The sequence below is a fragment of the Hippocampus zosterae genome, chromosome 2 (assembly GCF_025434085.1).
Source record: "Hippocampus zosterae strain Florida chromosome 2, ASM2543408v3, whole genome shotgun sequence".
NCBI lineage: Eukaryota > Metazoa > Chordata > Actinopteri > Syngnathiformes > Syngnathidae > Hippocampus > Hippocampus zosterae.
Genome location: NC_067452.1, coordinates 16,899,914 through 16,925,503, shown reverse-complemented (window position 1 = coordinate 16,925,503; position 25,590 = coordinate 16,899,914). Strand labels below are relative to the sequence as shown.

The following is a 25,590-nucleotide window of genomic DNA, read 5'->3' as shown; positions in this document are numbered from 1 at the left end:
TGACGGTCTCCGCAGAATCACTGGAAAACACTACAACACGTGTCACGTCTCCATCCAAAAATAAAGTCTCTAATTCTAAACCGAAGCTAAAGGAAAATGTCAGGAGTGCCGCCCAACCGCGATCTACAACTAAACCTTTGGCTACAGCAAAGCCGGAGGCGAAGGGACGAGTGAGCAAGTCGCCCATTGGGTCAGCTAAACATGTTTCACAATCGAACCAAACGCGACTGAATCAAGTTCAAGATAAGGTAGCAGTCACAAAATTTCAACTGGAGCCTCCATCTCACAGAGAAACGGCCCAAAGACACTCCGCTAACAGTGGACGAGATAAAGCATTTCGATCCGATGAGCCGCTTGACAAGACTGTCCAAAGGGGAAGAAATGTTCAAAACACAAATTCTGTCAAGGTTGTGACAGCAAACATCAGGCTAAACACAACCAAAACAACTGTGCCTTCTCTTCGAGCTAGAAAAAATAATCGGAACACACCAGCCACAGCAACATGGACTCCAGCTACCTCCACGGCCACAAATGCAAACAATTCAAAGAAAATGAAAAAACACACACGAGCTCCCGGTACAACAAAGGCAAGAACCTCAAAGAAGTCAAGCACAACCACCAAATCCGCATTGCATCACAAGCAAACAAAATCAACAACTGCCGTAAAGTCAGTGAAAAAGCCATCGTCGAAAGCAAAAACCAAGACTCGAGTAGCAACCAAAAAACAGCAACAAAATGACAAGAAACATACAAGATCTGGGATTTTGGACCTACTGAAGCTATTGAAAGGAGGACATAAAAACCATGCAGATGGTTCTCTTCATGTTGTCCTGGGAAGGCTGGCCATCCCTATACGCATTATCCCTGATGACTAGCCTGTATTGCGCCATGACTCTTTTTATTTTTGTTTGTTTTGTTTTTCTCCCCATCTCTTTATTTATACTTAATCTAACCACTTGTAAGGAACCTGATGAAGGGCTTTGTTGCACGTCACTGTCTGATGTTTGCTTGTGATTTTTTCCCCCCCCGCATTTTGTGGTTTTTAAAGTAGTTGTCTGTTATGAAGAGATGCATTCGTTTAGCATCAGTGCAAACCACATTCCAGTGAAGTTGGGACATTGTGTTCAATATAAATAAAAACAGAATACAATGTTTTGCAAATAAAGTTCATTGAATACACCGCAAAGACAAGATATTTAACGTTCAAACTGATAACTTTATTTATTTTCAGCAAATAATCACCTTGGAATTTTATGGCTGCACCACATTCCAAAAAAAGCTGGAACAGGGTCATGATTGTTGAGAAAATAGAAGGTCTGGACTACCAGTCTACTATGCACACTCTTTTATGAACAAAGCCAGACTGTTGTAACACGTGCACAATGTGGTTTAGTATTGTCTTGCTGAAATAAGCAAGGGCGTCAATGAAAACAATGTTGCTTGGATATTAGCATATGTTTCTCCAAAGCAGCATGAATGGTGCCTTCGCAGATGTGTAAGTTCGGCATTCCTTTGGCACTATCACAGGCCCAGACCATCACTGCTGGCTTTCGAACTTTGCGTCCATAAGAGTCCGGATGGTTCTTCTCCTCATTGCCCCACAGAGGACACGACGTCCACAATTTCCCAAAACAATTGGAAATGCGGACTCATCAGACCACTGAGCACTTTTCCGCTTTGCATCAGTCCATCTTCGAGGAGCTCGGGCCCAGAGCAGGCGGCGGCGTTTCTGAGTGGTTTTGATAAATGGCTTTTGCTTTGCATGGTAGGGTTTGAAGTTGCACTTACGGATGGAGCGCCGGACCATATTTACTGACATTGGTTTTCTGAAGTGTTCCTAAGCCCATGTGGTGAGATCTTTTGGTGCAGTGTCATCTGTGAGATGGAAGGTTATGGTTATTCAGTGTTGGTCTTCAGCTATGCCACTTACATGCAGTGATTTCTCCAGATTCTCTGAACCTTTTGATGATTTTGATGACCAAGGATGAAAAGATCCCTAGATTCCTTGCGATTTTACATGAAGCAACATTGTCTTTAAACTGTTGGACTAATATCTCATTGGATTGGATTGGATTGGATTGGATTGGATAAAACTTTATTCTTTTATCTCATGCAGTCGTTCCCAAAAAAGTGGTAATGGCATCTCTCGGTGAGATGTTCCAAACGGGTGTTTGATGAGAATTCCTTAACTTTTTTGCCAGCCTTAACATTCTAACGTTATGATTATTTGCTAAAAACAAGAAAGTTCATCACTTTGAACATGAAATATCTTGCAGTGTTTTCAATTAAATATAGGTTGAGAACGATTTACAAGTCATTGTATTCAGTTTTTATTTATGTGTCACCTCATGTCCCAACTTCATTGGATTTGGGTTTGTACCGTACTTATTTCAGTTTTCTTGATGACTGGACTACCTCAAACATTGCTTTGTTAATTCATTTTTGAAAAGGTCACATCTCTCAAGTGTGCTCGTGTCCTTAGTGGCCGCAATGATAATTTTGGGAGGTTCTGTGTGGACGTATAGCTGATGGTGACTTTTAACTAATAGAATAAAAGTGGAAAGATACATTTTTCTGTGTCATAGTAAATCAATTTTTAAAATCCCCAAATATGTCGTTTCAAGAGACAATAAAAACATGTTTCATCTCCACAGAAATGAATGACATTTTGTCCCCAGATACTCAAACACATAATCATTCTTTTAAACACAGCACATTTGTTTATCGATTGGCAGCTGATGACAGTTGTATTGTAGTTTGATATATTTGAGCTAGATGATTCAGACTTCTGAATAATTGGTCTTCGTGGGCTGTCACTTGCATATCAATCAGAGTGAATTTGCTTGGCACAATTTTTGTGTATTCTGTTGGATTGCTGATAAGAGGTACCGTTATTTGGTTCGCTGGAAGTGCCGAGCTACTTCCCGCCATAGAGCAATATTCACATTTATGTACAGTATGTCGCTTTTTTTTAACGTTTCTTATTGTTGTCAGTTGAGTTGCACTAAAAGTGTATGCTCAAATAAGTGGCCAGACATTGAGAATCAATGGCGTGTCTCAGATGTTAGACTAGTTTGCCAGCATCGAAGCAGTTTGTTGGCTGTTGACCTTCGGAGCTGCCATAGGACAGGTGAGCTAAGGCTTGATATCCTCAAGGCAACCCGTACAGTTGCCTCTCCTCTGGTGGTAGTGCTTTGCAACTGGCTGGGGTCAAAGGCACATTGTCCTACTAACTGTCACACTTGCAGCCTAGGCAAGTCTCTTCTTCATACGCTTCGCGTCTTGTTCTGCAACTGATTGAGTTACTTTCCCAATGTTTCTGTTCATTTCCGTTCTTCTGTGTGTCCAGCATACGTCACAATGTACTGTATGTCAGAGAATCACTTTCCGGGATATGTTGAATGAAAATTGTGTCTTGGGCTGTGCTTTATGCATTTCTGTGGCAAACAATCAAAAAAGCTTTTTGGTCAAGCTTTTTTGTGCCAAGTAGAACTATGTTTTTTGTATTATGAATAGGAGCCATGCTCGCTGCAATGCAGTTATTGTTCCTGAATGATGTGTTGTAAAGGACGGATCCTCATTTAGTAATTGTCTGTTTGCTAAAAGACATAGATTATTAAATGTCCCAGGTTGCGCAGTCCCTTTCACTCACCCTCATCACTCACTTTTTTTTCTTTTTTTTTATCCAATCCAGATGCGCACAAGGATACACGGGCAACCCATTGCTTGGACAGAAGTGTATTTCTGGCAACAATTATGTCAATGGTAAATGTTATGCTTTGATACGTATTATACCACCCAACTATGGTCTTGACTGTTGTGAGGAAAAAAAGACCCAAAACAACAAATGACACTGTCTTCAACTATATGCTTTGTTGTGCGCTTATAGGTAACTGCGACCGCTGCGATCCAAGAGGAAGTGAGGGCTGTAGTGGTGGCTCTTGTCGCTGCAAAGTATTTATTTTTGTCATTTAGTTGTGTCATGTCTAATTCATACATAGTATGGACTGGACATAAATTGCCCTTTGCATCACGATGCTTATGACAATCCTACGATCTTATAGATGAATGTTGAAGACCCTTCGTGCTCCAGGTGCAAGCCCGGAACCTTCCATCTTAGCCAGCAAAACAATGATGGTTGCCTGTCCTGCTTCTGTATGGGTGTCACTCAGCAGTGCTCCAGCTCCAACTACTACAGAGATCTGGTAAGCACTGCAATCTGGAAACGCTCTGAAATAAGGCCATGGTACCCACTTCGTTGGCGGCTCATGGTGAAGCGGTTACAACAGAGCAAAGGTTTATTGTCAATCAAGTAGCACTTACCGCCAAGAGAAATGTGACGTTAGGATGAAGTCACCACACCAGAATCAAAATAGCCCGTCCACCATTTCTCAGGGAGTTATTCGGGGCAAAATGCATTTTCTGTGGAGAGAGCGAATTGCCTCATTGGAGAGACCTTGCAAAGGCAATAATAAACCCTGCGGTTTTGTTGGTTTCTACCTCTGCAACAGCGGCTCGTCTCCACGTTCCATGGCCATGCAGCAGCAATTTTTGAAACGGTTGTGTAAGATGCTTTGGTTTTATAAGACAAACTTAAAATCTCGGCAGCTCAAGGCTCGCTTCACAGTCAACTGGATTTCTGATGACTGGGTCCAGTTTTTTCTTCCCAGTTCCAGGATGTGTATTTCTCATGAGCCACGTTGTTTTTCCAAATGTGTTCCTGCAGGTATCATCAAGATTTTCTCCAGGGAACTTCCAGGGATTCGCGCTGGTGAACCGTCAACGTACAAACCGCATCTCCACTGGTTTCACAGTTGAGGTTTCCACTGAGGGGACTCAACTGTCTTACAGCAACTTTGACTACCTTGGACAGGAGCCCCACTACTGGCAGCTTCCTGGGGTCTTCCAGGGAGACAAGGTCAGTACCGAAAGAGCTTGTGGGCAGTGAACCTGGTGGAGCATCTGGAATTTGTAGACCTCTCAGCTTCTTGCTTGACTTGTTTTTCATCAGCTGTCTCTTTTGTACACGCAGCACGCATCAAATCACTTGAATTGATTTCCTTTTTATGAAGTGAGTTATTTATTTGATTTGATTTTTTTTTTTTTTTTTTGCTTTGATTACGTGTAGAAAGATTCGTCTTTTACGCGTATGAAACGAGCAGAACAGGTATGAAAGTGGTACCAGTGGCTACTCTTGGATGCATACGCTCTGCTGGCATGTATCAAACTTGTGGTTGCTCATGTGTATTTTAAACACCGATGCACTTAGAAGTTGACTTTTGTGCGGCCGCAGTCTTTTCCTGATGCCATATGAAAGTCTATTGAGCAGGATGATATTTTTGCAGCAGGGTTCCAAGTTCATCATTATCAAGTCCTCTCACACCATTGATGCACAGATTAGCTTGACAAGTAACATGACATACATTAAGTTGGCAAGCGGAGACCCAGGCTGAACATTTTCAGTACGGTGGCCAGGGTGACACAACTTGTCATCTCACTCATAGCATTCAGTTTCTTCCGGTTTATAATATATGTACGTGTGTGTATAAGATTGGTATGTATATGCCTTTTATTTCATGAAACTATGGCTGTAGATGCCGAGGTAAACAATGACTTTTTGGCCTTATTGTGAATCTTTTTGAATCTGCATTCAGATCAATTGTATATTTACTCTTTTAATGTGAAGTTAATATCAACACGGCTCAAAAATTGACACTGGAATGTGATGGTGACGAAAACAAGAATTTGAACTTGTACCTGTCGTCTTTCGTGAGCTCCAACTAGGTGTGGATGAATCACACGTCGAGACTATTTATGTGAATTCTCAAGACCTTGCAAAATGTTGTTAGGTCAAATCTGCTCAATCTTAGAGTTGAAGTTGATGGTGGACTCGTTTGTGTGTGCAGTGCATGCTCTCACTCTCTAAAATGCATGATTAAGCATGACCGCTACTTGCAGTCATGGTGCGTTTCGTTTGGTTTGACAACTCTAAAGCACTGACGGGTCAGCTTTCGTGTTGGCGTGGTTACGCATCCTCTGGCTATCCCCACTTGATGCGTCCTCAGGGGGACATCAGAGAGCTTGATCATGAGGTCTGGGCACTCCTCTCAAACTTTTCCCGTCCACAATTTCCACTCTCCTCTCGTGTTCCGCCATCGTCCTCTTCCTCATCCTCTTCCTCTCGACGGCCTTTGCGTAACCTGAGCCCAGCTGCTCGTCCTTCCGGCATCTCCTCTTCAGTTAGACCTGCTAGACCCCAATCGTATTCTCCGGGCCATGCGTCTCATATGCAGGTACTCTCTGCTGGAGATTGTGAGAGTAACCTTGTTAGTTCCTTCCCCATCACTTTCTTCCTTTTCTTTTGGGTTGTGGTTTTGCTGTCAATCAAGACCGAGAACGCAGTGAGCAAGACGACTGGCCGTGCTTCTGGAGGGGGCAGCAAGGTACAGGAGAGCAGCTTAACTGACTGACTGAGCAAAACTTTAGGGACCAAATGCCCTGAGTGATTTACCTCCTGATCGAAAAAGGACCGGTTGAGCTACTGTCACGTGGCCTCTGTGGCAACTGTGCACTTCGAACAGCATCGGATTGAATGTCGTCTGTCCTGCCGTCTGTTTTAAAGCCACCCTCAGATGTCTTAAGCTGTCATTTTCACATTACTGTGAGCTGAAGTTGTCAGACACCGGGCTAGTCGGCAGCACAATGGCTGATTTATTAACGCCCCGGAGCGTGTACCAAGAAAGAATTCGACTTTATGCTCTGCATTCCTCCTCCTAGGCTTGATCTTTGCCTGCTAGCCTCTCTCTATTTCTGTGGCTCATTTTCCTTTTATTTCCCTCACCCCTTGCCTCGCAGTACTCTCTGGTCTACAAAGGTTTCAGCTTGCACCAGGACGATCTGCTCTACTGGCAGCTCCCCACACAGTTCACAGGGGATAAGGTACTGTAACTTTGGGTCAAATCCCCCAGCGCAATGCTTCCCAGCACCTTTTGACCCCTCTCCCACAATCCCTGTGCCCTTTGCGTCATCCCACTCGTCGGGTTTTCCCAGATGGATCTTCTGTTAGAATGTTTTTTTTCTCTCACGATATCCTTTTTTGACAGTTCTTTTTCACATATGCTCCAATATTTTTCCTCATTAATTAAATCGTATGGTCATGAGTATTAAAAGCTGCTGTTAGATTTCGGGGTTGGGGGGGGATGCTTTTAAACATTTTATTTCTGAGTTGGTAGATTCAGACTAACAATAACTAAAACAAAGGATTTTTTTTGCAGTACTTATTTTTCCTGTCTCACAGAAGCAGTGGTACAGAGCCTACATTCAGCCCGAAAATGTTTTTTTTCTGAAGAAAAGAAAACTGCACAAATATAAATTAATTACCAAATTAAAATTTTGAATTTATTTACATTTTTTCCCCATAAAAGCAGGGACAGCTTTCACTTGAGGGTATATTTTTGAGGACTGACAAAGAAATAAGTAAAAACAAATGATTGAAAATATAGGTCACCATTAGCTATGATTCAATGAGCCCGGGCATATTCCATTATCCGATAAGTACAAACACAGTGCCATGAAGTGCATGCGTTCATGCATGATGTCCTAAAACTGAATAAAGTTCTTGTGAGCACAGTTTTCCATGCATTATTGGACATAATAGTTTGGGGATGAAACAGCACTTTGCATCGCTGCCCTTGTCCTTCGATTTCATGGTCCCACTGCGGCTGGGATGAATCTGCTCAGGCTAGTGACAATCAGGCTAGTGACATGAGACTAAGATTCATGCCCCTTTATGCAGTCAAGTATTTGCTTGTTGCATTTTTTTTCTTGCATCATCACCATATGCTGTTTCTTTCATTGTTTTGGCAATAAGTCTATAAGTCTGAAACAAAAATTTCTTATTTGGGTCATTTTTTGTGGCTGCGATTTAGAAATTTGGACTGTGCTCGTTAGGCCTTGGTCGAAAGGTGGGCTTGTGGCCCAACACAGTGCCGTAGTGGTCGTGGGCCATTGGGCCACCATTAATGTCGATCCCTGCTTCCATTTACGAGCACTTTGTGACGAAGCAAAATGTGTTCATTCTACTTCAATCCTTTGAAGGTGGGCTCTTATGGTGGCAAATTGAAATACACAATCTCCTACGTGGCTGGATCAAGAGGAACTCTACTTGAAGATGCAGATGTACAGATTATTGTGAGTACGCCTCTTCTTACTGGTGTGCAAAGTTTGGCCATAGTAGCTTTTCTTCACCTTCTTATGTTGTTCCTATAGGGTAATGACATCACTCTGGTAGCTAGACAGTCGTCGTGGCAGAGAAGGCAGCATGGCAGCAGAGAGACGCAAGAATTTGAGGTTGTCCTCACCGAGGTAAGAAAAACAGCCAACTGACAATAAGATGCGTTGAAAGTGGAGCAATTGCCCGTTTTCATTTCACTGTTTTCCATCTTATTATCACAATAAAGCGAGGAGGCCCTTTGCCCAAACTAAATGCTGGGCATAAGAATCAATGATAGTGGAATCACACCATAATGTGCCCCGAACACAATCTCACGAACGGCCGTGAGATGGTCTTCTTTAACTTACAACAGCGGTGAATGCCGTCATGATCCGGACACTGGCACGTTTGTCATCCACATATGGTTAATTATCAGTTCCAGGACCTTGTTAATGAGTCTATTTCTACTCTTAATTGAATGCTTTCATGCACCGCAACAAGTAATGTCACTATCAGGAGGTCATTAAACGCTTTTCTGTTTACATGCCAGCACAGCATGAAAAAGATCAGCCTTAACAAAAACTGCAAATTGGGCACTGTGCCCTGCCGTGTGGATGAAGCACTTACTTGGAAAGAGGTGGAAATGTATTCCTTGAGTAGGTACTTTTACCCATGTCCACACAGACTTTTTAAACAGGTGGTCTTGGGCTGATGCGTCACCCGTCGTCAAAGTTGGCCAAAAGGGAGTTCTGTAGTTTTTGCAGAATCTTGACAACCATTAAAATTAGTAATACAACTACAACATCACTCTAACCTTATTTAAACAGCTAGCCGCGCATCCATTTGCTCTCCGTTGCAATTTCCAGGAGCACTGGCGCCGTCCTGACGGCATGCCCGCCACACGAGAGCACTTGTTGATGGTTCTGGCCGACTTGGATGACATCTTGATCCGAGCGTCCTACTACACTGAGATGCGCTCATCCAGTATCTCCGAAATCAGCATGGAAGTGGCTTTGCCCAACTACAGCGGCCTGGCGCAGGCCCTGGAGGTGGAGCAGTGCCGCTGCCCACCTGGATACCAGGGTCTTTCCTGCCAGGTTAATTCTCCTCACGTTTCTCACCTCAATTCACCTGTTGAAGCTGCTGACTTTGTTTGAGTACTGCATGTTCCAAATCTATTCCAGGACTGTGCACCCGGATATACTCGGACCGGTGGAGGCTTGTACCTGGGTCACTGTGAGCTGTGTGAGTGCAATGGCCACTCAGACTCCTGTCACCCCGAGACTGGCATCTGCACTGTAGGAAACTGAAAGTTACCCAAAAGTGTCTTGGAAGATGGGAGGGACGCACATGACAACATGTTTTTTTTCTTTCAGAACTGCCTGCACAACACTCAGGGTGAGCTCTGTGAGCAGTGCGGATCCGGCTTCTTCGGTGACCCCACCGCTGGCACACCGGAGGACTGCCAGCCCTGTGCCTGCCCTCACACTGACCCGGACAACCAGTGAGTTCTGGCACCGATGCCTGGATGGCGCATTCCTCCTCTATTTATAGTTGAAGTCTTGTACCGCTCACATGCTCACGATGACAGCAAATTCAACCTTCTTGTGATATCTGGAGGGTCTGCCACGAGGATACTTTCTGCAACCCATCTGTTGCCCTGTCACTCCTATTGTCTGTGTATCTCTTTGAAGAAATCCACATTTTGATCTGCTACCACATTTTTGGGGAAATTATTTCTAAGCAGGGCAAATGAACTCATCCAGGGAAAAAAAATCATAAATACACTATATAAATACAACACTGCTCATTGTATGAAACAATAACACCGAGCAATTTTTGCGCAGCCTGACCATGTAAACAGTGGCAGTTGAGTCCCTAATAACGAGCTGGCAGACACCGGCTGAAAGTAGCAATCAATGGTGTCATCTTTTTATCAGTTACTTTTGCAACATGCAATCATGCTAACGCCGTATCGTCACAAATACGTCATATGTAGGATCATAAGACTGACACTACTTTGTTGTTCATGACTTTTTGCAGTCAAGTCATCTTTTTTTTTGTTTTTTGGACAGATTTTCTCCTACCTGTGAGAGCTTGGGAAATGGAGGCTACCAGTGTACCGCCTGTCAGCCTGGATACACTGGCCAGTACTGCGAGCGGTAACTATTTTCTCCAACGTAACCAACTTGCGAATTTTAGACTGGATTTTTAGTCATCGAGTTGACAGTAATGCGCAAAAGTTGAACTGAGACAACTGGGCCGATTTGAATTTTTAACAACCAAAAAGTGTCCTCAATTCTACTTGCAGATTCAAACTGTGGATTTTCAGTCATGTCAAATGTGTACAAATTGTGTTCTCCTGTTAAATGACCACTCGTCAGTCATTATTTTCTTATTTTTTGCCGTATGGGTGTCCCAATGTTGACTTCAAAGTCTGATTTGCCCATCTACAGATGTGCTCCTGGTTATGTTGGCAACCCACAGGAGAGGCAGAAGTGTCGACCATATGATGGTAAGATGACCAAAAAAATGAGAAAAGGTGCAAAGGATACTCACCAGGCACAACAATCTATTCTGTTGAGTGAGGTGTACATTTCGATATTCGTGGTTGTAGTTTATTCAACACTGCGCTTTGAGGCTCCTCAAATCTTTGCGGTTGTATTTATCTTCTATCTACTGTTTGCACTCGATATCACAATTTAAAACAAACCGTCCTGCTTGGGAAGTATTGCTTGCTTGTCCTGTATAAAGTATGTTTTTATTAGACTGTAAGACTAATTAAGACTGTATAATTTCAAAGTGGGATATTTTCTACTTCCCAGGGGTCTCAAATTTAGCATTCATCTGCACCGCCTACATTCTTTAGATTAAACAAGTGAGATGTTTTGTTTTGGGTTTTTTTTTTGGCTGTGCAGGAGCTGTGACCAAGTATTAGTGTTGTTTGTTATGATCTTCTCCTACAAATTTGCTTTGGCCTCTCTGCAGCTGCAGCGTCATTGGTGGTGAGGGTGTATCCAGAGAGGGTCCTGACAAGCCAGGGTGGCTCAGTCACCCTGCGGTGTCAGGTATCCATTTCCACTCCACACTTCTTCCACTGGTCCAGGGAGGACGGGCGGCCCATCTCAAGCAGTGCTGAGCGACGCAGACAAGGTCGATGATCATGAAGTATCAGATCATGAAATCAACAACTTTCCTAACTTGTGGCTGTAACGGCCGTAACAACTATTCATACCTGTCAACTTTTTGGAGCGCCAACTTGTATAAACTACCAAAAAAAATCCTTATAAAGACCAAAAAATCCTTATAACATACAAAAGCATTTTATATGTCAAAATAACGGCAGAAAAAACCCACGAAATTTTCAATGATATTTGTTGTAGATCTCCATAGTACGATGTCTGGTTAATGTCTAATCATCATTCTACTTAGTGGCATTACTGTGTTCAGAGTTGTATTCCTGCGTTACGTTTTTTGAAAGAAACCCCCCGGAAATTTTCAGAATCCGTATGATTTGTGCGATACGGCCATATACGTGAGATTCACCACAAAATGCGTATGAACTATGGCTAAACCGTATGAGTTGACAGGTATGACTATTTTGGTGTTTGTCAACTGTATGCAGGAGCAGAATTGTACTTCAGCAATGTCCAGCCAAGCGATGCCGGTGTTTACACCTGTACCTGCCGGGACCAACGCAGCACCAACAGGAGCCACGCTGAAATTGTTGTCACAAGTGTGTATGAGTCGTGTCGCCATGAAATGCTACCAGTGTGGTACAACATGTACTGATCGGCAGTCATGGCAGGGGTTATTCATACCGTTATTTTACAAGCTTAAAGTCAAGACGGTGAATGATTTACCGGTCAAAATGTTCACCAAATCTTCATATTTACCCCACCCACTTAAAATAATGGTCAAAATCATGGATGGGCAACTTAAATACTGGAAGGCGCCACAATTTTTCATCAGCTCTATGGCCGAATAGGACCACGCACAGATGTAGTGCAGGACAGTTTAAGATCCGACTAAGATTTGTCTGCTATCGAGTGTCGAATGTTGATGTTTCAACATAAAAGTACAAATGAATTGCATAATTGCTGTTTTCAGATTTTATTTTTCTTTTGGAGGGGGGCGTATTTTTTTTTTTTTTTTTTTTTTGCGAATTTCCCTCCGTTTCTCATGGAAAACTTACAGTATATTGAATGTTTATCAGTAGTCTGTGAAGAAGTTTTGTGGAAAAAAAAAGGAAATAAAATCAATCAAGGTTCATGTTGCCTGTGATCTGCCAGCTGCCCATCCCAGCCCCAAATCTTACTCTATTTTGACCAAAACGATTTTTCTTACCTTATCCTTTCGTGAGGATGCTGGCTCTGCAAAAATCAACTAGATCCTTAGTTAAACAGATTTAAAATTTGTATTTCTTTATTTCATTGGGACATTGCACCTTAATCAACACAACAGTGTAATTTTTTTTTTTCTCTTTCTCCTTTCTTCTTTCTACCTACATTCTTGCTGCTGGAGGCTGTAAATTTCCCCATTGTGGGACGAATAAAGGATATTTTATCTTATCTTATCTTTAAATGCGCCGGACTTAGCATAAATGCTAGTTTTTAGCCATAGTCCCATGGCAGGTTTCTTAACATAAACATAACATAAAGTTAGCGATAATATATCACAACACAACATAAAACATGGACAGTCATGCAGTGCTTTTTCATTCAATTCCACTTTTCATTCAATTCCATCCTGAAATGAAATTGTAAATCAATAATGTATAATTTGGATTGGAAAAAGAAAGACATAGGCCATTACTTTTGGAATGTGATGATTAGCTCAGCATTTTTCTCCTTTTCTCAGGTGTCCCGACCAAAGCCATTGAGGTCACAGTTGAGGAACCCAAAGCTCAAACAGTCCGGGTGGGCTCGACTGTAAACTTCATCTGCACAGCAAGGAGCAAGGTAATAATGACACCTGTGTGTTAAATTCACCACTCGCTTTTGCAGATTTTTAATTGGAATCGGCATGAAGCTTGATTCAAATCAGAGGATTTACGATGCCATGTCCATTTATTCTGCATACCGTGCCAAAAAAAAAAAAGAAATGAAGTGTGACACCGGCTATTAAAAAAGCCGCTTATTGGTGGATGTAATATCATGAAGAGAGAGATGCTTAAGGTGACGACGGCAAACATTCTGTCTTGCAGTCGCCGGCCTACACGCTGGTCTGGACCCGTCTGGGTAATGGGAAGCTTCCCAATCGGGCGATGGACTTCAACGGCATCCTGACTATTCAGAACGTGCAGCCAGAGGACGCTGGCGTGTACGTCTGCACGGGCTCCAACATGTACGCTATGGACGAGGGCAATGCCATCCTCTATGTGCCAGGTTTGTGATCCTTGGCACCGTTAGCCTCCTCCACCGTCCAACCAGCTCCGACTCCGCCCGCCCCTTCTCCCTGCTTCAGCTTGAAATGGCGCATGATTATCGGCTTTTTTGTGCTCTGCAAACACTTGGCTGGCTACTAGCTAACAACATTGTGAGCTTTCAGCCCTAACTTCCAATAGTTTGGCTTTTTGCTCTCAGCACTTTGCTCCTCCTTACATTCTAGTCATGGCCCGTCCAACTGCATTTTTTTTTTAACTTTGCTGGTGCAGTTTTGTCTGATTCAAGGAACTTCCTGCTCTGTCTGCTGAGATACAGCTTGTGGGTTTTTCAAATGAAAACTTGGGACTAGACATATACTGTATGATGAAGTCAATGATCATGTCACATAAACAATGGGCACTCGCTCTCAACAGAGCCCTTTCTTACAGTCCTTAACCAGTTCTCCACTTCTTTTCCATATTGGGTTGAATAATTCGGTGGTGGTTTATTTGCTTACGGATGACGAGCTGCTGATTGCTATGGCTTGAGATTCTACTATCAGGGTGTTGAATCCTTAAACTTTGGGCTTCTTGGTGTTCGACCTGCCAGAGCTGCAGAGTGCAATGGTGAGGAGTTAATGCGGAGGCCTTCCAGGTGCTTTAGTGACTCAGACAATCAAAGAGGACGTCTTTAAGGAGCAACCGAAAGACGTCCAGAATTCCTTCAGGAATTAGCTGTGACATCTCAAACGATCCAGGTCATGGATGCTCGTGACCCAAACGGTGCTGTGTGCCATGCAGTTGGCAAAACTTGTGTTTTAACCTGCTCCTGTACTAGCCAGTGTTTTCTGAGTGCCCGCTCGAGTCACATTTATGGCACGGTTGTTCAGTGATTTTACGTCCGATTTAAGATGCAGAAGAGCCATGAAAACAACTGTGGTAACCTAATCTTCAAGGTTGTTGACACACACTTTGACTGAAATATGGTCCAGAACATTTTCAATGTGGCAAACGTAACTACGCACCATGTGTAGAGTTTTAAGAGAGCTTTATAAACCAAATACAATTTTTATGCTTCATTTTAGCCCATCAACATTGATTTGCATTGCTTTTCCTGTTTATCCATGCTCCCCGATGCTTTGTCTATGTCATACAATTTGCAAATATACTTCAAGTTGCTGGTACAAAACATGTTTTTGACATATATATACTTGGATATCTTTTTAAACATGTCACATGTAAACGTCCACACCAAGTTGTTTGTGTTTAAATTTGTAATATTTATCACGACTGTGAAAGCATTTGGTGGAAAATAGAATATGAATTAAAGTAATGGTGAGGAGATTGTTCCACTGTAAGAAAAGAGCTCCTGTTATTTTGAACGTAAATAAAATAATTTTTAAAAAATGACCACAAGCTGTATGTTTTTAGCAGCTGTCATGTAACTCATTATTTCATTTGATGTGTGTGAAATGGCTTGTTGCTACTAACCTGCATGTGTAGCCATGCTACGTACCATACCGGCCTATTCGTTTCATTGTCATGCCAATGAGTTTTGGTGTGTGTCTTGAAGCTCTGTGAGAAATGGTTTCATTGTGGTACAGCTTTTACTCTCAGTCCATTTGTCATTGTGTTCTATTACTCTGCTATGAAATGAGCCTGATCCAATTCGCGTTAACACACAGTTGTCTTTGATTTTCAATAAACGTAAGGGCTAAGTCTGAATGGTGATTCCATGTGACTATGAATAAAACACCAAAATGCATTAGCCAGTTGCTTTTTGAAAAATCAAAGAGGATGTGTGTGAAATCTTACGTTGATGTGCCTGAGGCAGGGTTATAATAGTTTTGGAATTTTTATTATAGTTTTTTTAATTGATTTTGAGTTTTTTGTTTCTTTTAATTACCGGTAGTTTGAATCAAATTTTAAAGCCGTTTGTTAGTTTTCATCAGTTTTTTATATTGTTTTAATAAATGTTTTATTACGGTTTTTATAAGTTTTTTTTTCTTTCTTCATGCAAGACTAAACTTCATGCAACCAAAATATTATTTAAAAACAACCATCCACAAATCAAACACTGTACAGGTAATGTATATGGACGTTGAAGTACAATAAGCTCAATGCATAATAATAAGAAGAATAATACTGCTTTTAAAGTTTGATGCGTTACAACCCTAGAGTCTTGAATAAAGCAAGGATGGGCTCGTTTTCAATCAATTTGCCGTGGATTTGTGGCTTGAATTCCTGTTGAGAAGTATGAAACCCCGTTGTACGGAGTACTCGATTGATAGAGAGAGAATTAGATGATGAGTACACAAAAAGGAAAGCATTTATTATCTAGTGTCGCATTTCGGGCTGACTTAAGTGACAAAAGCAGGAGAGCCATCGGAGCCATGACAACCATGCAAGTTTATCACGGCGGAAGAACTTCATTTGTTTATGCCTTTTTATTGGCTGCTGTTAGAGGATGTTGCTTCTAGGCGTCAGATGTCAGAAGGACCACAACTCCACCACGACAACCGTGCTGTAAGACCAAAATCAATCTGTTTAAAATCAACTCCCAATGGTTGGGGAATTAAATTGAGAAAGACAAAAATGAAGGACACTTACTACAATTGAAGATTGTTGTCGTAGTTTCAGTTATTTATTTTTTTCCAAAGTATTTTCGCTTTTTTGTTTGTTTTTTTAAATTTTGTTTACGAAAATGTTTTTTCAGTTTTGGGTGTAGTTATTTTGCTCTTTTTGTTGTTAACTAAAACTATTCCAGCCTGACCCAGCACAATTCTGGTTTCGAAATGCGTAGGATTTTCTCCCAAACTGAATTGAAGGGGAAATTTGGATGTTTGTTTTTAGGGGGATGACATGAGACCTTTAAAGAACTCATATGATGCATACGCATGTTCAGTTGCATAAATCATTGTAGGATCCCTGGTGGGATACATTATGGTCATCCATAATGATACATAGTTATTTACGGTAAGTAGGACTCTTATTATTTTCTTTCCCATTTTTGCAGTCTACCAATAGCTCAAAAAATCGACCTGAATTTTTTTCTGTCCGGAAAATGCCAGTTATTTCTTTGCATTTTTATAGTAATGTTTGGCCTCACACGGGCAGATGTCTGATGGAGAGACGGGGAGGTCAACGACCTCAAGAACTGACCAATCAGTTAACCTGTCCACCCAACTCCCCACCCCCTTTCCCTCTCCCTCCCCTATCTCTAGAGGCCTCACAGACACAGATGTTTTACACAGCCTATGAAATGTTTGAAGGACACAGAAAGCGTAAGTCAGCACGGGCATGGTTTTCGCTCTCTTCGGAAGAACACTTGCCTCTCGCATCTCTCTGCATCTGCATGCGCTCTTCTTCCAGATAATGCACCTTTGGCCTGCTCGGGCCCATGTACAATCAATTGCGCTCTTTGTTTGAGTCCAAAACATGTTCTAGATCAGTGGTCCCCAAACTTTTTCCTGTGAGGGCCACATAACTTTTCGCTTCTCTGATGGGGGGGCCGGGGTCAGTTTGTAACAGCAAAAGTGTGACTGCAAGAGTACCTAGACGTAAAAAAGTATTGTTTCCCAGAAACCCACACAAAATCAAATAACTTTTTTTGATACACTCGCGGTATTGAAGACGTCTTTCTTCTCGGGACGCACCACCTCCGCGACAGCATTCACGCATTTCTTGGCAAACTCTCCTTACCGCTGCTTGCTATCGGTTGAGCAAACCGAAAGCTAGCCCGAACAGATGGCTGGTTCAGCTGAGCTTGGCGTACAAATATATTTTGCTGAGCTAACGTTCCTCTTTTTAGCGTTGACAGTTTGTCTGCTCTCATTTGTCCATGCAAAAAATCGTAGTTGTTATTGTGACGGGAGTCATAGTGTCTCCGCAGATTGTATTCTTTGAATACCGCCACCGACAGATGAGACAGACAATCTTTTGTTTGCATTGAAAAAAAAATTGTTTCTCCATTTTGGGTTAAATTCCCTGTCTTCTGAATATTTTTTTTTCTCTTACCTCACGTTTTCGCCATGATTACGTTCTCTTTGAGAGGGACGGGTTTAGGATTTTTTTTTCTGGGGTTGCCAGATAACGGCACAGACCGCAGAAGGATGGAACAAATGTCACGTTATATGTGTTTATGAAATTGTTACTAGCTAATAGTTAATCATGAAAATAGTTCAGAACTAAGGAATATTTTATTTCAAAAGCCAAATTTTATGTTAAACTACAAATATACATAGATGAAAAATAAATCAAAAGACTCTTTGGTATTGTTCAGGGGGGCCAAACCAAATGTGGAGGCGGGCCGGATCCGACCGCGGGGCGTAGTTTGGTGACCCCTGTTCTAGATTGTACATGAGCATTACTGGCTCTCTCGTCTTGGTTTAACAGGGCTCTATCACTGCAGTGAACATTCTACATTCAGCCTTCTGGACAACTCCTCATGAATGTTGAGAGCACTTTGAATTACTGATTGAGGTTTTAATAGTGTCTCTCTGAAAACATTTGAAAGTTATGGAAACTTGGCTGCAACCAACTGCACATGAAGGACCCTTTTTTCGTGCCGAGCACAAGTCTAGCGTAAAGTTCACTTGATTCAAATACATTTTCCTCATGAGATGAGGGAAAATTGTTTTACAGTCAAATGTTATCACAGTTGCATATAATATATTACAAAAAGAAATAACTGTTGACACTGATAAAAAAACAACGTCTATTGTACCTTCACTCTGATAAGTAACCCCCCGCCTTTACTAATTTTAATGTGAGTTTTTAAATGAGTAAACGGTTTGATTGAATTCTGAGTTTGTTCCATATTTCCAACAACAATTTGAATCACTCTGAAGAGCAGCAGTGTCTCAACATTCAGACTTTGGAGGAGTCTCTTCTTATTTCCTTTTTTTCCCCCGTTTTGTCTTCATCTTGTAAAGAAACATGCTGAGCCGAGAAGCATCAAACTGTGTTGAACACATCCCATGACAAACTTTTTGCATATTGTAGCCAAATGTGCCACGTCGCATATTTATGAACGTCAGGGTTACTGGTGTAAACCAAATAATTAATTAATAATTACACTTTGAGTTTAGTATAAACTTAACCAAAAGAGGGAAAGGAATATATTTATTTTCTTTAGTGAAATGCAGTCAGGAAAATGGACGGATGGGATGGATTCGTCGAGCTACCCAATTTTCTTTCAGGGGGAAGAATGAGTATGACTGAACACTCTGAATAAAATGATACGTGTTGGTCGATTGGGCATCCCCACTCATATCTAAAATAGCATAACTTTGCAAATGTTGGTTATTTGCTATATTTTCATGATGGACTTTGGAAAGGCTCCGTTATTCTGACTTGCATTACTCTAATTTGGGATGTCATCATCTTTTTCATTGGCAGTGTAGATTGTAGACTGCGATCTTGATTTTATTGAATAGAAATATTAGGATTCCCCCCCCTTTTTTTTGGTTGTTTGTTTTTTTAAGTTTATGACTGGTTACTGGAGCTCAACACCAAGACAAGTGTGGATTGAGGGCTGACAACAAAGTTGAAATACAATGCTGAAAAATGTGAGATTCAATGAAGTGAAACAGTGAATCAGACTCAAAACAGTCAGCACGATCACGTTTTCCTTCCCATGAATGAGATGGAGTCTCTCCGAACAGTTGATATCTTGAAGGTCACAGTGTCCCAGTTTCAACCGTCCCAGCGCTTCTCAGCTGGCTTGCACACACTGTAACTGCTGCAGTCTGTCTGAAAGAAGCCTTTCTTTTGCTTTGGCGGCTTACAGGACTGCAGCCTGCCAAACTCCTACAGGCAGCAATACGCTCGGAGGCCCCACCAATGGCTCCGTGCCACTTTCTTTCTCCTTCATAAACTCTGCCACAGCAAGACGACTAAAAATGCCCACACGGCACCCCATGGCAGATTCCTTCAATTGCTCGTCTTACTGTTTTGTCTTTTGTAGCTGCTGAGGGGGCCCAGCCTGTGGCTTCCATCAGCCCTTCCACACTGACTGTCCAACAGGGCCAGAGAGCTGAGTTTCGCTGTACAGTAACCGGCAACCCAAATCCTGCCATTGAATGGACCGGTACGACCAGTTGGACCTCCAATAGACTTGTTGTTTCCCCACTGGTGTAGTGACAGGATGTCATTGTGTGTTGTTGTTGTTTTTTTTTAAAATAATTTTTCCAGGTGGTCCCGGGAACAGAATGAGTCCCAGGGCAGTAATCAGAGGCAACGTGTTGACCTTTACAGCAGTAGACCAGGCAGATGAGGGGGAGTACGCCTGCAAAGCTCTGAACACCCACGGCGAACACACAGCACGGGTTTCCCTTTTTGTCAAAAGTATGCTCTCATTATCTTCATATGTGAAACCCCGTCTCACTACAATACTCGCATAGAAACATTTTGGGCTGGAGAGGTCTTGTTCCACTTGTTTTAATGTGCTCACTTCTTGGAAAATTATTTCAAAGCTGTCTTTTTACATTACATTAACATATGATGATAATAACAACACTGTTCAACAGGAAATTTTAATCAGACCTTGCTTTAAATGGATTTTTGATGTTGATTTTAAAAAATGGCTTTTTTTTCTAACTCATCAGGTTTTTGTGATGTTTTCATGTTTTGTTTTTAAATTCAACCTATAAAAGCTTGTGCAATACCATAAATTGTAATTGATAGCCTTCAGGGAAAAAAAAAATTGATGAAAAAGACAGGACCAGATTGTCCCCCAAAGTACAAGAAAAAAACATTAAGGGAAAAGAATTAGTTTCACAGGTTGAGTCATTTTGGCATCAATAGAAAAGTTTCAATTCTTTAGATTATCAATTCAGTCCTCGCTTGCACGTTATTCTCCCTGAACCAGGAAGTAGTGCTAGTAATAATAAACAATGAGCAGACAGACTAACAGGTGGAAAAAAGACGCTTTAGAGGAAATATAAGATAAGATAAGATAAGATATCCTTTATTTGTCCCACACTGGGGAAATTTACATCCTCCAGCAGCAAGAATGTAGGTAGAAAGAAGAAGGAAGAAAGAAGAAAAAAAAACAACAACAAACACCGTTCAATTAAGTGCAATATAAACACAAAATGGATAAATCGCAGTGCTATTTACAATTGTCTTTCACATCATTTAATTATTATTATTATTATTATTGTTGTTATTTTTATTCAGCAGCCTGACAGCAGTTGGTATTATGTATTTATTTAAAGGATTGAATGGCAATGGACTTAGCACACAGCCCCAAGTCCAAGTTAGCCCCCAAAATATCGACGCCCATGAGGGGGACACCTTGAGGTTGTACTGTCGTGCATCAGGATCACCAATGCCGAAGCTCACCTGGCTTAAAAACGGGGGACAAATCCCATCCCAGGTGAGACGATGATGCGTCCCGAAGATGATGCTAACATGATTGCGAGTGTGCTCACAAACCCTTTCTTGCACAGGTGATTCCAATACTGTGACTGTTTCTGCGTTTTGACCATTTGCCTCTATTTTTTTCCTCCCCTGTGTTTATGTCCTCCCCAACTCTTTGGTACCTCCCCCTGTTCTGACGTTTGCTCAGGCCGTTCCTTCTCACGGTTTCCAACAGTTTAAAAGCAACAGTGTCGATGTGTTACACAGACGTAATGAGGAGCTTCAGGTCTGTCCATCTGTCCACTGTCTGTCCGCCCCATTCTGCAGATCACATCCACTGTCCTCCACTGACACCATCTTCACACTTTGTTCACTAAGTGCATGATCAAAATATGTCCTTGATTCACGCCTTTTAGGAACCATTAATTTCTGAATTGGTGCCCAAAAAAAAAAGAAAACCAACTCGCTGGAGCTTCTTAATGTACATGCATGCTGTGCGCGCTTTTATCCATCCATCCATCCAGTTTCTGATCCGCTTATCCTCACAAGGGTTGCGGGGCGCGCTTTCATGTCGTCCCCTACTGATGATCCATTGTCCTTTGTTTTGTACCGTCCCCCTCATACCATGAGCAACTTCATCTGTGAACACTAGAATGCATATAGTAGACAGAGGAAGAATTTCACGCATCTTTTCCCCTCCACTTTTTCTTTATTAGCTGCTCCACCCTGCTCCGGGGCACAGTGAAGCTCTCGGGCCTGTTTAGTCGTGCCATTCCTTCACTTCAACCGTTCCCAGCCAAAGCCAGACTCAGCCGTGCAACCGACCATAAATTCTGTATATTCTGGCACATGGCTGGCTTTGTAAAGTCGTCGGTGTGTTCAGACACGCGCTGAGCCAGGGCCCGCCTCGGCCGCTGCTCAGTTTAGCCTGGCTTACGTTCGGACAGGCTGCAGCTAAGTAGCTTTGTCCATGCCCAAATAGCCCTCAGATGCGGAAATGCCTTCCTTGACCCCACAGCCCCACCCCCCTCTCCTCAATCCAGGAATTTTAATAAAATGCCATTTTCAGTCTTGAAGCTAAACAGTCAAGCTCGGGGTTTAAAAAGCCCAATAGGTTTTTTTCCAAGCTGGATGGGCTTTGTCCCTAATTTCTCATTTTGTGTTCATTTGAGGACATATTTCTGTAGTATCTGAAAGACTTAATCAAACAACCATCATGTGTCATAGCCTCTTCTAACAGCCCCAACGTAGTCATCCTTTAATGCAATCATCTGTGTCAAACGTATGCCGTAGAATTCAGGCACGAGCCACCGTAGCAGACTCTATTGCAGCCTAAATGTAAAGTAGTGCTTTTGTGTTGCTTTAGCTAGTGATGTCACAACGTCATTTTTGTGTTTGTTTCAAAGGACTCGATCCAGGTAAGTAGCCAGTGTTCATCGCCAGTTGCTTGCTGCGCTGTCACAATAAGCCAAATGATGAACAATTGGGCGTGTCTTGTCATTCTAATCTACTAACTTCCTGGTATGTACCCCCTAGGCCAGCATGGACCGCACCGACATCGGTACGCTGCTTATCCCCAATGTAAAAGTATCGGATTCAGGCACGTACATGTGCGTAGGTAGCAACCGCGTGGGCTCGAACAGTGCACCCATCAAGGTTTCAGTGCTCAAAGGTGAACTCTTCTGTCCGTTCATTCTTGGTTTTGATTGGTAGCCGAGGTCTTCACTGGGTATGTTTGTGCTCATGCAGCGGATCAAAGTTCCTCAATTGTCAGAATCCAGCCATCTGAAGCAGACGTCCATGAGGGTCACAACCTGTACCTCAATTGTATCGTCTCGGGAAATCCTCCTCCCCGAGTAACTTGGACCAGAGCGAGTGGAAGCCTGTCTTCCAAACACCAGGTAGATTTGAATGGGACAGTACGCCCATCATGCTTGCCTGGGTTTATGTCGGTGTAGTAAACCTTGTTATAGAAGGTTCTCACACTTTATCGTGACATGTCTCGTAAAGTCTCTCATTTCTCAAGAGCATTTTGAACCAGTAATTCATGCCTTTGTCACATCAAGGCTGGATTACTGTAATGCACTTTACATTTGAGTCAGCCAATCCTCCATGAAGTGTCTCCAGTTGGTCCAAAAGGCTGCTGCTCGCCCCTAACTGGTACTCATAAGAGGGAGCACATAACTTAAATCCAAATCTTTTAATGGCCTTACCTCTCTGAGCTGCTCTGCCCATACGCACCTGCCCGGTGCCTCAGGTCTGCCGACCAGACACTAATAGAGATCTGAGCAGAGGCTCAGAGCAGATCAAGCCTTTTCTGTCGCTGGTCCCTCTCTTTGGATGAACTCCTGCTGAACATGAGACAAGGCCCCTTGCTGACTGTCTTTAAAACTTGTCTTAAAATTCATTTTTATTGTTTGGCTTCTGACTCAGCATGAGACTTCATTTTTAGTTTTACTGATTGCTTGCTTTAAAATGCTTTATAAATGCAGTTGAGTTGAAAAAAGTGAAAATCCAAATCTTAACTGAACAAAGTAATAATAATAATAATAATAATATTACATTTTATTTATAAGCTTAAATGTAAAGCCTTTTTTTTTTCGATTGGTGTTGCTCCACTTAACTGCATCTGCTGCGCACAGGTTGTTGGCAGTCAGCTTCGTATCCTGTCAGCTACCCCAGAGGACTCGGGAGAGTACATCTGTCAAGTGCAGAGTGCTCCAGGATCACAAATTCACCGAGCCTCTGTCTCTGTCTCGGTCACGTCGTCATCCTCACGTAAGCCCCCCTGACATTTCACATACATGTGGTGAAGGTGAAATACATCTCAGTCAGGTCACGAAAATGACTTCTAATAGCGGCAAACTTGGCCAGGGCATGATAGAAACCCATAATGCCTGCTTACTGAATGAAATGACTGCGTCCGGATTGAACAATCTCAGTTTCTATGAGGCTGCACTCTCGCTTCTAAAATTTGTTATTGTTAATGATAAATTCAGTTAGATTGTCAATTGACTGTACCTGTTAAAAAAAAGGATTTCCGAAAAGCTGCTCTCTTTTGATAGGTCTTCAAAGTCCAATCATCGCCATTGAGCCTCATAGCGCGACAGTTCGTGTTGGCGAATCGGCCAGCTTCAGGTGTAAAGTGTACAGCGGAGCCCAACCTGTCAGACTGGAGTGGAAACTATCGAACAACCAACCACTGCCAGGTATTCACCAAAATCTCTCCTTCTCTTAAAACACTCACCAGGACTGTTACTGTATAAAAATGTGCTTTTTTTGCCACCCCATTTTCTGACAACGTGGGTGCCATTTAATTTGTGTTTCCTCTATAATTTGCAAAATTAACAGCAGATGTCATTTGCAATCCTTCCCCACAGACAATGTCAAGGTCGGCCCCGATGGTTCTGTCATTACCATTGTAAATGCACAACCCATGAATCATGGTGCTTACCGCTGCGTGGCCAGCAACCCGTTTGGCATCACCCACACTATTATATCCTTGATTGTGAAAGGTAATTTCATACCATGTATGCACACGATATTTTATGCTCTATTTTTCATGACTCTGAATGGCATGCTAATCAATCTAAGATTATCGTCCAATCAGAGTCTCCTGTGGCCACTGTCACCCCTGTGGGGCCAGTGCACATCAGGGTGGGCGAACCAATTAACCTGGAGTGCCAGGCTTCAGGAGAGCCCCGCCCATCTGTCTCATGGCACAGGTTGGACAGCAACCGCAAGATCAAGCTGAGCAGTCCCGTTCCCGCAGAATCCAATGCAGTCATGCAGGTACTGTCAGATCAATAATCTCTTGACAATATTATTATATTACTCAAACATCACATTAACCACGCATTTCCTCCGGCTCAGATACTTGTGGCTCGTCCGGAAGATAGTGGCACATACATGTGCGTTGCACGCAACAACGAAGGTAGCACCGAGACCAGGGTAGAAGTCATTGTGCAGGGAAGCTCCCAAATGCCCTCGGTGCCCAGAGTCATCGTTCCCGAGCCGCTGATGATTGTGGTGGAAGGACAGACCGCAACTCTGCGCTGCGATGCCCATGGTAATCAAACAAACTAGTAAAAAAACTAAAACATTTTCCGCCTGTTGTCACCTGTGTCGTGTCACTGCAAATTAAGCAGAGAGCTAAAACTACTAAATTCATACAACACTTTCTATCCGCTTTGCACTCCAAGGTTTCCCTGCCCCAACTATTACATGGTCAAAATTGCGGTCACCTATGCCTTGGAGACATAAGGTGGTAGACGGCAACCTAGTACTGCCCGATGTGGGACGCCAAGACTCTGGGGAATACATCTGCAGTGCTGTCAACAACATGGGCACGACTGAAGTTACCATTACGTTGGATGTAGAAAGTAAGTACGTTTTCATTTCCGCTCACATTTCGTGACAAATCTATCACGGTTGTTTTTTTGTTTTTTTGTTTGGTTTGTTTAAAAAAAATTTCTGATACAGATTAAAACTTTTTTTTTTTCACCAAAGTAGTTATATGTAAAAGAAATATTTTCAAGAAAATGTCTTTTATGATAAAATGTGCTACATAATATTTTTATTTATATGATACTCCAAATGCTTTTGGGATGCTTTTGTTTTCATGCTGTAGTAAGTACACGTGCAAATT

General features: G+C 42.3%; 2 protein-coding genes across 10 annotated transcripts in view; one reads left to right on the top strand and one right to left on the bottom strand.

Annotated features, from left to right (window-relative positions):
* hspg2 (heparan sulfate proteoglycan 2) overlaps positions 1–25,590 on the top strand; it is an 88,995-nt gene that overhangs the window by 48,962 nt on the left and 14,443 nt on the right. For 4 of the 7 annotated variants that reach the window (XM_052058494.1, XM_052058492.1, XM_052058493.1 and 1 more), the window contains 29 exons: positions 3,695–3,765; positions 3,890–3,954; positions 4,065–4,205; positions 4,727–4,918; positions 6,856–6,939; positions 8,098–8,190; positions 8,269–8,364; positions 9,079–9,309; positions 9,397–9,510; positions 9,589–9,716; positions 10,288–10,374; positions 10,669–10,727; positions 11,201–11,365; positions 11,838–11,948; positions 13,073–13,173; positions 13,419–13,599; positions 16,802–16,861; positions 19,546–19,668; positions 19,773–19,925; positions 20,798–20,958; positions 21,151–21,228; positions 22,479–22,614; positions 22,692–22,843; positions 23,585–23,720; positions 24,008–24,151; positions 24,323–24,457; positions 24,553–24,734; positions 24,816–25,011; positions 25,145–25,324. In XM_052058494.1, the coding sequence (XP_051914454.1) occupies positions 3,695–3,765; positions 3,890–3,954; positions 4,065–4,205; positions 4,727–4,918; positions 6,856–6,939; positions 8,098–8,190; positions 8,269–8,364; positions 9,079–9,309; positions 9,397–9,510; positions 9,589–9,716; positions 10,288–10,374; positions 10,669–10,727; positions 11,201–11,365; positions 11,838–11,948; positions 13,073–13,173; positions 13,419–13,599; positions 16,802–16,861; positions 19,546–19,668; positions 19,773–19,925; positions 20,798–20,958; positions 21,151–21,228; positions 22,479–22,614; positions 22,692–22,843; positions 23,585–23,720; positions 24,008–24,151; positions 24,323–24,457; positions 24,553–24,734; positions 24,816–25,011; positions 25,145–25,324 (3,755 nt within the window). The remainder of the gene's footprint in view (positions 1–3,694; positions 3,766–3,889; positions 3,955–4,064; positions 4,206–4,726; positions 4,919–6,855; positions 6,940–8,097; positions 8,191–8,268; positions 8,365–9,078; positions 9,310–9,396; positions 9,511–9,588; positions 9,717–10,287; positions 10,375–10,668; positions 10,728–11,200; positions 11,366–11,837; positions 11,949–13,072; positions 13,174–13,418; positions 13,600–16,801; positions 16,862–19,545; positions 19,669–19,772; positions 19,926–20,797; positions 20,959–21,150; positions 21,229–22,478; positions 22,615–22,691; positions 22,844–23,584; positions 23,721–24,007; positions 24,152–24,322; positions 24,458–24,552; positions 24,735–24,815; positions 25,012–25,144; positions 25,325–25,590) is intronic. The other 3 variants (XM_052058498.1, XM_052058495.1, XM_052058496.1) reach the window with 3 other exon arrangements.
* The window catches only part of mul1b (mitochondrial E3 ubiquitin protein ligase 1b), a 141,438-nt gene that overhangs the window by 109,218 nt on the left and 6,630 nt on the right, over positions 1–25,590 (bottom strand). Inside the window, exon 1 of one of the 3 annotated variants that reach the window (XM_052058535.1) lies at positions 12,704–12,708. The exons of the other annotated variants lie outside the window; for them this stretch is intronic. The gene's annotated coding sequence lies outside the window, so the exon portion shown is untranslated. Of the gene's footprint in view, positions 1–12,703; positions 12,709–25,590 lie in introns of those variants that run through there. 3 annotated transcript variants of the gene reach the window in all.